Below are 13,094 nucleotides of genomic sequence, written 5' to 3' on the forward strand. Positions count from 1 at the left end.
TTTTTCTGCTTTGAAAAATATAACAAAACAACAACTGCAGTGTGACAGACTGGAATCTCACCCATCATGGCCGACAATATGTCACGAGAGCAGACAGTAGAATATTTACATCAATGAGGAATTTTAATTTGTGCTACACATTTTAACAAATCACAAAAACAGGAACATTTAAAAATACATATACTTCTCTATTTCCAGAATGTTTACGTATTGATGACAGCCGTTTTTACACATAGCAAAATATTTTTTCTTTTTTTCCAAAATCAGAAAAAATACCTTCTAAATAGCTTTGTCATTAGCAGAAAGAGCAGCATACAATCATTACGCATCTTTTTTGTTTTGTTTTTTTTTTTTTAATAATGTGCAACAACAATCACTGAAGTCTTGCGCAAATTGTGCCTGATTGCCAGCTAAAAGTGAGGCCGGTGTGAGGACATTCGGAAAAGCTAAAGGCAGAGTGAGAGAGTCGAGAGGGGGGAGAAAGTGCTGAAGAATATCTAATTAAGGCAGTGTCTGTGACAGGAATTGCCAACAGCTTGATGCCTCAGTAGAGACTGCGCAGATAGAGACTGCTTGCTGAGAGAGGGAGAGAGGTAGATTGGGGAGAAAGAAGGGAAAAAAAAAAAAAAAAAGAATAGAGCAGAAATAAAAGCAAAAGAGCGGGGAGCTAAGAGTAGAAAAGATGTCAAATGTACCATACAGAAAGAAAGAAAACAGACAAGAGAGCAGGTGAAATGAAATTGTGGTCATGAGTTGGTCCCGCCCTTCCCCTGATAAAACTGATACAAGTCTACTAATGCAACATAATTGTCACCATTGTAGTGTTGCCGATCATGTACTGTTAAAGAAGCGCTGTGTTAACTATCTAAAAAGGTAAAGCTGTCTAAAGGTTAAAATTAAATGACAAAAAAAAAAAAAAGTAGAAATATTTAAGGCTTTAAGGATTATTACAATAATGCTTTGCTGTGCTAGGACAAAACTTTACGCACAGGCTGTTCCATTTCTCCTTTTACCACTACTGAAACAAGAAAAAAAAATTAAAACAACAATCAGTTTGTCTACATTAGGTTAGCTCCACTTCAATCAACTCCAAATAGTTGCCTCTTTTTTTTTTTTTTTTTTTTTTTTTTCCCCTTCCCTGCTCCAACTTCACTGCCCAATTACCCAGATCATCTTGAATCTGAGGAGCTCCACACTGATAAACCAACCTCTGCTGAAGTGAAGCGAGAACTGCTAAAGTCTGGGATTTCCTCCCACCTCTTCTTCGAAAACATTACCTCTTTCTCTTTGTGCTTTACAGAGAAGACAAGAAGAAGAGAGACCTCACATTCTGGGCTTGGCCTTATTAACATATTTCTTCTCTGAGAGACGCAACCTGTTTGATTTCTTCTGTCTCACTTTATTGTATAAGGATTGCCTTATGAAGAGTGCAATCATATTCTTAACAGTCTCCCAAGCCCCATCAACCTGTTCTGCAGTTAAGTCCTCGCTACCTTTCTATCCACAACTGTGTTTAACTACACAATATATCAATTCTGATCATCACAGTTTTTTTCTGTAGATACAGGCCATTGAATTCTCTGAACACACATTCCCTGGTTTGAAATCAGGCAGTGACTCTAATCAGAAGTGCAGGAGAGGTGAGTTCTTTGGCCTGAGAGTGATAATAACCGATGCATCTGAGATATTCTCCAACATTCACGTAAGTAAAAGTAGTGCTGAAATGAAATGAGATTTAATATGCATAATGCTTTCATAAGCTTAATGTCCTTACTTGCTTGCTGTTGTCAGCGAATGGTGGATTACATTTAGAAAAAAAAAAAAAAAAAGGCTGTCGAGCTGAAAAAGTCCTGAAAGATTTACTTGCTTTTAAATTCAGAGTGTATTTGAAAGTTTTCATTTTTCACCAAAATATATTTTCCTTACAATTTATTTCCCTTCTGTTGAGAGAGGCTGCCTGTACATTTTTTGGCCATGTCGGCTGCAGTCATATCAAATGAGTATAAAAGGTGAAGCTGTTAGGGGACGATCAGGAGGCTGTCCATTGGGTACCTGGTAAGAAGGCCTGGGTGTTACTTCCTTGGGTCATGGGTTTGTGATGTCATGGCAACGATGACAGGCTGCTGAGCAGGTGTGACTTGATGTTGAGCAGATTCAGTCCCACCCTCGTCCTCCATCTTTGGCCGCTTGGCCTGGGGTGCGCCTGGCTGCTCGGCTAAGGTTTCCGCACTGGGCTGTCTGCTCACGAACACTGGAGGGGAGCTGGAGGCCTGAGCAGCCAAGATCTGGAGAGGACTACTCAGGCCTGGCAGGATGAAGAGACAGGGAGTTTAGACAGCACCACAAACCATAAAGTTAAATCAGCACCTCTCTGAAACACTTTCACCTAAAACTGAACATTATAACCTTCATGAAGGAGGATATATTGCATTAGACTTCGGTAGTTACAGCTGAATGTAATGTGTTAATCTACTGCATGTCACTGTGGTATATCTTTATCCCAATCTTAACGAATCTAAAAAGTCTATATTCATTGTAAATTGTCCGTGTGTTTGGCAGTGATTGCTGCATGAATCTTACCAGATGCATTAGCAAGGCTGGTTACTGTGGCAATGGCAGCAGTGGTGTGTTTGCCATTCTGGGTAACAGGACGAACAGGAAGTTGATGTAAACCTGGAGCCAGGTTCCGTCCATCCCCACCCTGCACCGCACTGTCCACAGTCTGGATCACTCGCTCTCTGTTCAGCTGGGCTTCTGAGGTGAGAATATTATATGTTTCAAACACTTAAAGAGCAAAAGTAACTCACACAGTCAGAGAAATAAAGGGAATATTATCAAAAAATCTAGTTGGATTATGTTAGTAGTTATTTATTATGTCATGCACATCCCGGCCCATGTGGATTTAAAATGAGACAGAAAATACTCAATGGTGAAACATGTGTCAGACATTAACTTTGTCTTCTGCCTCAAGCTCAACAAAAAAGTCTGCCACAAAAAATGTTCCATTCCTAAAACACAGCTCATCCATCCAGAAGACCTTGTTAGAAATGAAGGACATTTTACTAAAAAGTACAGCCCTAAAGTCATAATATAATGAGCAATAAAACATAAGATGGACTTAATCTCAACATCACAAACACTGCCTGTTTCTGTAGCTAATGGTTATGTACCTGAACGTAAGTGAGCACACAGAAATATTTGACTTTTGGTTAAATTCTGCTTCACATAAGGTTCTACACTGTAGTTTTTCATGCGACAATATGTTTAGAATATATTATATAATTCTGTTTGAACCAAAAGTGAATCCATTATCCATATAAGTGATGATGAACTCAACTTAGCGACTCTGCACAGATGTGCACTAGTCCAAATGTTAACTGTCTGAGCACACAGGCTTCGTGCTGCAGAACGATGAATGCATTTCTCTGATTGTTCTTGAATTTTTTGTTCTCTAGATCAACCTTCTTTTTCTTCTTTGAAAACTCAGAGGACAACACCTCGCTCCTGCACCAGTGATGAACCCCTCAAATCACTGACTGACAATCAACAGCTGGTTGTAAGCTCAATCACACTATTTATATTCAAACACAAGACAGCATACAGTATCCCTACGTAACGTCATAAGTGACGAGTAGTTTGGTCCGTATTGATCTGCAGTTTGGTTTATGATACAAAGTGTCACAACTGCTATTATACTGAACTGACAGACATCCGGTCAGTCGGTTTGCTGTGGCTGCTCCCCTCAGTGTTCACATACCTCTGAGCTCACTGTTGCCCTCTGCTCCTCCAACAGAGGGGGTGCTGTAACCATTCGGAGGGTTGGAAAGTGCAGGGACACTTGTAACCACCCGCATCATGGTGACAGAAGGCTGAGGGGGGCTCTGGAGCATGTGGATGGGCTGGACTTGGCCGCCACCACCTGGAACCAAAGCAAGGGCTTTCCCCGGGCCTGAGGGCAGGATTGTTGGGTGGGGGGGTGCGGCCATGATGACAGGCTGAGCACTGACTGGAGATCCTAAGCAGAGACAGACCCAAATGACAATTTCATCTGCTTTATAGTGTGTAATGTAATTTGTTTGCATTCATGTGTGCACACTCACCTGGGGCGCTCTGAGAGTACCTATACTCAGGTACAGATGCCAGTTTGTTAGCAAGCTGTTCATGGTGGTCGTGGGGGATAGGAGAGCCCTCCCTGCTCAGACATTCAGGGGTCTGTAGCCCACTGGATGGAGGAGAAAGAAGCCCCTGGTGGGTTGGGGATGCAGGGGCGCTTCTGAAAAACAAAATGAAGGGAAAGGGGAGAAACCAAAAAACAATTAATACACTGAAAGACTTACCTAATAACATACAGAGCTCCTTCACTGCCAGCACCTTCAGCTGAATATATTAACCTAAAAATGAGACTTACTTTGTTCTATCCAATCAAATGATAGCAAGGAGCAGAAGCAGAGAGAGGGGGGAAAAGAGTTAACCGAGTCAAAACGGTAGAGACGGAGCATGTGTCTGACAGTCTCCTGTGTGTGTGTGTGTGTGTGTTTGTGCATACAGACCCATGCAGTGTCCGCTTACCTAGAAGAAAGAGGTCCGAACGGCGTCCTAAAGCAAGCCACCCCTCTTTGCCGTCTTTTCCTGAAGGCTTGCTCCACCAGCTTGCTCTCAGAGGCAGAATCCACACGCCAAAAACTTCCTTTGCCAGGCTCGTCCTGAGAGCGCGCCACTTTTAGAAAGTAGCGATTGAGCGACAGGTTGTGTCTAATTGAGTTCTGGAGGGAGGCAAAATAGTATTTTGTAAGTATTTTGTCACTGGACACATAGAGCTACTACGAACTTGGAGCCAAGGGAAAGCTAACCATTACATTCTGCGTCATTATCAAGTCACTGGCAAACGTGCAGAAAGCCATTAATGTCCAGACCAAGAGAGGGAGACCCTACCTGCCAGCCCTTGTCTGCAGTGCGATAGTAGGGGTAGTGTTTGGTGATGTGGGCGTAAATGCCACTAAGAGTCAGCTGTTTGTCCGGGGCAGAAGAGATGGCCTGGACAATCAGCTGTGCATAGGAATACGGTGGCTTGGACTCATCCTGGAAAAACAAGACACAGGTATTAATCAGCACATATTGTACAAGAAAGTGGTTTAAAAAACTGAAAGTGAAGTGGCAATGTCTTCAACCATCTTCAGGACAGTGTTACTACTGGGTGTTCACCTTGGGGCTATCTCCACCAGCTGACTCCCCCCGCTGCTCACATCCCCCACCTCTGTGCTCAGCAATGCTTCGACTCTGCTCAGAAACGGCCTTGGCGGCATATTCAGCTGCTAACTGGAGGTCAGAGGTCACGTTGCGTCCATAGCGATACCCTGATGACCCTGCCCCACGTGGACTGGCCGGACAGGAGTTCGGAACACTGAAGACGAGAGGGAGGAGTCTGTGTTAATGGTTTAAAATGATGGTTTAAGGCCACTTCTCAAAGCTGATTTAATGACCTGAACAAGAAGGTCAAATTAATCATGTTCTAAAAGACTGGGTAATCAGTACCGGTACTGGTCACCGCTCCTACAGTCACCCACAGCTTCATAAAATCATGTAGCAGCTCAGTTTTAAAAAAATCTGGTTTGAAAATCAAGACAATGTTAGTTTTTAGCTTCTGGACAAATGTAACCTTGAATTTACTGTATGTGCTCTCATTAAGGCTACATAAACATGTTGTAGGAGAGGTTAGCTTTGTTAACGGATGAGTCAAGATTAAAATCCTCTTCAATTCCAGTAGATCTTTATTATAAAAATAAAAAATTGATCTATTGCCTCTAAATGGATAATAATTCAGATGCTAAATCAAACAATTATACAGAAAATTATTAAGTCTTTTTGGAGTAAGGCCAAAACTAAAGTTATGTAAAAGAAAGGAAATAAACATTACATGAAACAAGGACTGAAAATAGCACAGGAAGGAAGGAGCAAGTAAAGCTTTGCTATTTAATAACATATTTCAGTTTTTACATTTTATTTAACACTTTATGCAATTTGAAATACGGAAAAAAAAAAAGGAATCCACTGTGAAATTATAAAAATGATTATTCATCATTTTCAGTAAATCTTAATAGGACTGCAAGAAATAAACAAATTAAAATCATTTCAACAATTCAGTTGTAATTTAAAACACATATACATAAACAAAATGTATATATTGAATGTAATATTTTCTTATATACATATATACACACACGCACGAGATAACAGCTCAGATTCACTGTGTTTTAAACATAGAAAATGATCATAAAACACACACAGAGCAAAAATAGTATGTTAATTATTAACTAGGTTTTATCTGTTGCTGTTGAGAGACAGAACACAGGGAAAACCCAGTAACTTATTATACAACAAACACCTGCTTCTGTTAGTAAAGTAAACACTGGTTTCTGGGAGAGTCAGTGTGCTTTGATTTGCCTTTGGCAACAGAGAGCCACAGATACAGAAGAGTAACGCACAGAGGGAGACAGAGAATATGTTTGTATTTTTTGGCTGGGGAAACTAGGCTACAGGCTCTGTTTTGAAAATGGCTCAGTGCTGAAAAATGAATGAAGACGAACAGAAATGTCCAACTGTGCTCAGGGACTTCTTATGTATGAAAACATAATTGTATCTGTAACTCTACACTCATGCATCATTAAAAGTTACGTGTGCCTCCACGGGGCAGCAGACTCTTCTTTTCCTGACCCTTACAACAAGCATTTCACCCCCTCTGCTTATACACATGGGCCAGTGGTACAAGTGGCTCACAGGGGGAGGAATGTTATTATATATAGTTCTTTTAAGTTGCCAAACTGGAAAAGTGACTCTTACCACCCTGTGAAAAGACACTGTTGGTGTTTTAAGCGGGAGCATGTGCTTGTGCACAATACTCTTCCGTTGTATGTATTGTATGTGGGCAATGTTGAGGAAGGTGACACAACAATCTGCCGGAAAAAGGGCACGCTGAAAGTGGTTGAGAGATGTATGAGCAAGCGTCTTTAATCTGTGTGTGTGTGTGTGTGTGTGTGTGTGTGTGTGTGTGTCCACGTGTGAGAGAACAGGAGCTGAAGGCTGAGTGGGAGGGGTAGGGGGGCTCTGAAAAGGAAACCACGAATGGACGGAAAAACGGCCTGCAGGCAAAACAATCTGCCCGATATCCAATCGCACGGCTCAAAGCTGCAGCCATTCCATATAAGGCATGCACACACAAGCTGACATTGGTGGGGAAGTATAATGTAAGGACAAACACAGACCACCAGAGGGTGCACTCAGCAACGCCACACTCCAGTCCCACATGCTGCTTACATTTATAGAGCAGTGATTTTCAAACATGTGCTATCACTGCTGATTAGAGTGCAGATTTCTATCGCAACAGAAACAGTGCGGGGGCTGATGAGTACACCTTCAACCATGATGGGTATTTTTAGTAAAATGAGCTGATAGTCTGTGGTCGGAAAAAAACTGCAGTTCTTTGAAACCAAAGGAAACTGAGCCTCACGTATAAGTCCATACAGATGACACCATAAACATCAACACACATGCACAGATCTGAGATAAGGAGACAAGGTAAAAACTCATAATCTAATACACCTCAAACACTTGCCATAAGACATGCAAACTCAATCTTATGTTTTGCTTTGTAAAAAGTTTCAGTTCTTATGACAAATTATCTATAGATGATTTGTCTGAAGATCCTACATCTGTTACCTGATTATTTGCCATAATTAATTGTTATAATTAATATTAAAGAGGTAACACACAATTATTTAATCAATTATTTATTCCATATATGAAGAGTCAAAAAATGATCATTCAAATTTCTAGCTCCCAGGGTGATGTCATCCAATTACTTCAATCCAACCAAAAGCCAAAAAATTAAAGATACTCAATCACCTTAAACAAAAAATAGCAGCAAATCCTCAAATTACAGAAGCTAAATTCAGGGATTGTTTGGTGTTTTTTTCTTACAAATTACAATTAATCATTATAATTATTATTATAATTTATTATTATTATTAAGTCATCAGATCAATTAATATTATTTTTTCAAACCCACAACCTGTGTCTCAATCAAAACATATTTCAAAGCTTAAACAATCACAACAGTGGACTGTACATTTTTTCTAACAAGAAACTGTGAATAAAAACACTGACTCCTGCCAAATCAGGACAATCCGCTTTTGCAGTTATGAAGTGTGTGTGATACATGCTGTGTTTGCATTTAGGAAGGTGCACCTGTTGGCGTTCATATCTCTGTGTATATGTGCATGTGGTTCTCCCCTTACCTGATGGTGCCTGTGGGCGACGGCAGCGGAGACCCAAATGCCCTGATGTGATCTTCATGCTGCTGCAGTGTGGGAATGCTGATTTTAAGAGGGGAAATGTGGGGCAGAAGCTGGCGAGGGGGAGGAGAGGGCTGCTCTTTCTCTCTGTGCTCCTCAGCTTCCAGGAGTGACATAAACTGGATCTTGATGACTGTACTGGGAAAACGAAACACACACCTGGAGAGCAAGATAGCGGGAGGTAGAGATGGTGGAAGCCATGGGACAAAAGATGAGAGAGAGTGGACACAAAGTTTGATTAGCACATCCCATCTTGTAATGACTGAGTGCTAAGCATTTAAATATGATTGTGCAGTAGCTGTTCTGGAGCGTCTTATTGTACCACATGATCTTCCTAAGCATATGGAGCCGTCCTGAAACCACAGATGTACAAAAATTCTGTTTTTCTGAGCATTTTTCTTGTCTGTAAACTCTATCTCATCTTAAAATGCTCAGGAGAATTTTAACATTTACAATACAGTGACAACTGAGCAAACTCCATGTGCTGAAGAAGATCACACGATATGATCGAAACCTAGAGAACAGCTGCTAAACGGACCTTGTGATGAGATTGTTTTGTCTACAAGGACAAAAAAAAAAAACCCCATTCAAATTCAATATTATTATATATATTGTATGTTACACATACTGGGGTTTGTTTATAGTGCAAACAATATCTATAGTCAACACCTTCCATGGAAAAAAAAAAGACTTAACACAAAACCTGCTAGCCTGGATTTCCTCTTCTCTTGTTTGCACAGGTCTGGACAACAGCCTCAATAAAAGCAAGGATAAGTCAATGGCCCAAGTTAGTTCAAGCCCAAACAAAACCCTTAAAAATAATTATATGTGTGAGGGATTGGGTTTTTACAATGGAACCTTTATTTACTGATACATAGTTTTAAACTCTTCCCAGCAGGCGAAGGGAACGAGGTTGTGTATTCAGTGTAGTTAAGTCAAATCTTTGTGACTACAACCATCTTATCTGCCCAACTATAATGATTGTGTCTGAGGTCTGTGTTGAGGAAGAGACTGAAGCCCTACTAATTCAAGGGGTGATGAGCTATAGTAAAGGCCCAGGCCTTCATATGGAGAGGAGCAAATGAAAAGAAAATACCCATACAAGACTGCAAATGTGTTGTAAGCAGTTGTAGACAGTTACACCAGTCAGCGATAAAAAAAAAAAAAGAAATAGGGAAGAAATGTTCCATCTATTCTCTTTAATTTGTCTCCTGGAAAACTGCAGCTGCCAATCCGACACTGGATCCATGAACAGACTGCTCACAGCTGTCTCTGCCTAAAGCAGGCCATCCTCAACAACTGAGTGTCCGCAGTGAGGGAGGAAAGACGCCTGTGGCAACTCTCAGGGAACTAAAGGCTTCCTTAGCTGAGATGAAAGAGACTGTGCGTACAACAACTTCACCAGCCCCTGCTGTATGACAGAGTAGCAAAGAGAAAGCCACTGTTGAAAGAAATCACATGACGTTTCGATAACTGTTTGCTAGAGGGCCCAAGGGAGATCCTGAGACAAAGTGGAAGACGGTTCAGTGTACTGATCGGACCAAAATTAAACTTCTTTGCAATCACACACAATACTGCACATCACACAAGACATGTTGTGCTCGACATGGTGGTGGTACCATTACACTGGGTGGATGTGACACTGCTGCAAGCCAATTTAAGGTTTTGCAAAAATAGAATAAATAATATGTGTAATACCAAAAACAAGTCTGCTGCAGCCTGCAAGAGAATTATGATTTGAGAGAAGTTATATTTTACAACAAGGCAATGACCCCTGACACACAGAAAAATCTACACAAGAATAGCTTAAAAACAACAATGTTGATGTCCCGGAGCAGCCAAGTCAGAGTCCAGGCCTCAGTCCAATCCAGACTTTGAGGCAGGACCTGAAAATTGCTGCTGACTCAGGGTCCCAGACAGAGCTTGAATAGTTTTGCAAAGAAAACTGAGATCTCCAGATGAATCACGATGAAACCACAAGGATTCAAAGCTGTAATTTTAGTCAAAGGTGACTCTACTAGTTTTACTTGAAGGGAATGAATACTTATGCAAGAAACTGTTTAGCTTTTGTATTTGTACTCAATTTAGATCAATCCGTAGACATTTGTTGATATTAAAGCTCCTTAGCGCTAAGTAGTGTCAAATCACCTAATTAATCCAATGTGATTCAAAGCTGTAAAATGTTGTAACAGGTAAGTACTGTAAATGCACCAGGATAACTAAACTAATTTACTGGTCTGCTCCACATTTAAAGGGGTTCCAGATTTAACTCAGCACAGTTTGTAATCCTGAACAGGCTCCAGGGCCAAAACGACACATGCAAAGATGGCTGTGCTGGATGCGGCCTTGGTTTGTAAGTCTTGTGTTTACTCCATGTGCGCCTGCAATGAGGATGTCATTTCAGCCTGCACTTCCTATTCAATGCCCGACACACCCCCAAACAGTCTTTACAGCCTATCAGAGAGGTTACGGGCACAACCCTCCAACCTCCTCCCTCCGCCCCACCCTGTGACTGACTCGCACACAAAGTCAAAGCTTTCAGTTTCTAAGACTGCCACTATATTAAACGAACCAGAGAGGGCAAAATAGTTAACCTTGACAGTGGTACAACATCAATATAGCTAAAACCACGCTTAAAACCAGATGGTTCACCTTGTTACCAAAAAAAAAAAAAAAAAAGCATTAGAAGTTCCAATACAAAACAAACACACCTCTCCCCATAAGACTCGTGAGCTCAACTGTCAGGGGTGCGTTTGTTTACATTACTGTTTACGTGACGGCGACACGTTGGCTAACACCTCACAACTTGCTAGCTAATATTACCGCTCTGACCGCAATCAAAAGACATCCATGTGGGGGGGAAAGTGTGTAAAGTTCATCTATTTTAGAAAGCCAGTTCTACCACAATATGACAGCAAGCATCTGTTCGAAATATCCGCCAACGGCAACTTCTTAATATATTTGCTAACTAGCTTGTCATTAGGCCAAATGAAGCTAAGTTTGCTAACAGCTAAAATTGGCTACAATGATTCATAAAGTGCCACCAACCCAGTATAAACTGAAATTTAATTGGAATTCAAGTGCGGAAGAGTTGACTTATTGTGTTGCAGTTTAGCTGTCCAAATGTTATAGTGCATTTATCATGATACATCAAACCGCAATGATGGGGGTGTCATGACAAACTTTGTATCCCCGCTAGAATCTGTCTCCCGTCTGTATATGGAGGTTGTTTGACAGTACGTTATAAGTTATCACAATGTCATAAGAATATTTAAAAAGCATATCCACCAAAAACAATTAAAAGAATAACCAACATATATATCTATAGATATCTTACTGTGATTCAATCGTTACATGTCCCAAGGAGGGGGGACTTATTTAAAATTGGATACAAAATATACCGTAACATCTGTTCCAATGCTGTCACTGCGTAAAATTAACGTTTAAGTTTGTGAAGCCCTACAGCAGCCAGCCACACTGTGTTGCCATAATTAGCCTGTTGGTAGCGGCTATGCTACCTGACTGCACTCACTCTCTGGGCAGCGGCAGCGGCGGCGCCCCTCTCCGTTGAAACACCCCGTCAACGAACACGCCGTTCTTGCCCAGGCACCGGAGGGAGAAGCCGTTCACCTCGTCGTAGGTGATCTGCAGGTGTCGCCGTGAAATAAAACTCGAGTGACCCATGTTGATGTCCACGGAGCCGTGAGATGAGTTCCGGCCTATGGTGACCGTCCTCTGGCGCATGACAAACTCAAAGTCCCGGCCCTCGAGCCTGGCGAGGGCCTGCGAAGAAGGAGAAGCGAGGCGCACGGGAAAAATCCCGGCTTCGGTGCGGGCTTCCATCACGGAGGACCCAAGAGGGCGAGCGAGGGTTGGTGATAGGCGTGCGAGGTCACCGCGACGCGCACGGGGCTGCACGGTGCCGACTGCAGAGCAAGCAGGGCTCGAGCTCCGGTGTCGTCCCGGTAGTCTGCCATCTTCTTTCGGAGGGTCAACACTCTCACACGCACACACACTTCACTTCTCGCACACACAGAGTTGCAACGTGAGAGTTTTCGGCCAGGGCACTTGTTCACTCCGTGGCTGTCGGAACAACATGGAGTCCGGCTCGATGTAAAAACGGGACGGCATTCTCGCAGGAACCGGACTGGTGCTGCGTTCAGGCGCCCCTCGTATTGCTGCGACCTCAAACATATTCGTTCAAGTCTTAACTAAATGTAAACCTTGTAGCCAGTTGAAAATGATAAAATGCCCTTGTTGGTTTGGAAGTGTTAAGTAAAAGAGTCAATTTTTGTTAAAAGTTTTTTGGACAAATTCCCTCCATCTTGGTTCAGTGTTACTGGAGTTTCTTTAGAATTTTTTATTCAAAACATCAGTTGACTGGACATAGATTGATAGATGAAGAGGAAAAAATAAAATCAATTTAAATAGGACTCTACTGGACGGCTGAACACCATTCTTCCAAAAGATATTCCCACATTTGACCTTTTTGTTGATGGTGGTGGAAAGCGCTGTCTAACATGGTGGTCCAAAATCTCCCATTGGGTTGAGATCTGGTGACTGTGAAGCCCATAGCATATCAGTTAATTTTCAGACTCATCAAACCATTCACCGACCCCTCGTATCCTATGGATGGAGGAACTGTAATCCAGGAAAAGACCACTCCCGTCAGGATAGAAATGTTTCATGAGAGGATAAAGGCAAGGGCGTAAGTTTGCATATGGATGGTAGGGACATTAACCAATA

The 13,094-nt window shown here is 41.8% G+C and overlaps 1 protein-coding gene across 1 annotated transcript; it reads right to left on the reverse strand.

Annotated features, from left to right (window-relative positions):
- Window positions 1-104: 104 nt before the first annotated feature.
- Window positions 105-12,446, reverse strand: foxk1 (forkhead box K1). The gene is given in 10 exon segments (XM_087176925.1): window positions 105-2,305; window positions 2,581-2,754; window positions 3,758-4,015; window positions 4,101-4,273; window positions 4,570-4,763; window positions 4,933-5,079; window positions 5,203-5,401; window positions 8,292-8,507; window positions 11,881-12,193; window positions 12,196-12,446. Coding segments are annotated over 10 exon segments (2,037 nt in total). The 5' UTR covers window positions 12,326-12,446; the 3' UTR covers window positions 105-2,072.
- Between the last annotated feature and the right edge of the window lie 648 nt (window positions 12,447-13,094).

Source organism: Seriola lalandi, unplaced genomic scaffold, assembly GCF_002814215.2.
Source record: "Seriola lalandi dorsalis isolate HSWRI2012SDOR001 ecotype SW California unplaced genomic scaffold, Sedor1 jcf7180002054574, whole genome shotgun sequence".
NCBI classification, from domain to species: Eukaryota; Metazoa; Chordata; class Actinopteri; order Carangiformes; family Carangidae; genus Seriola; species Seriola lalandi.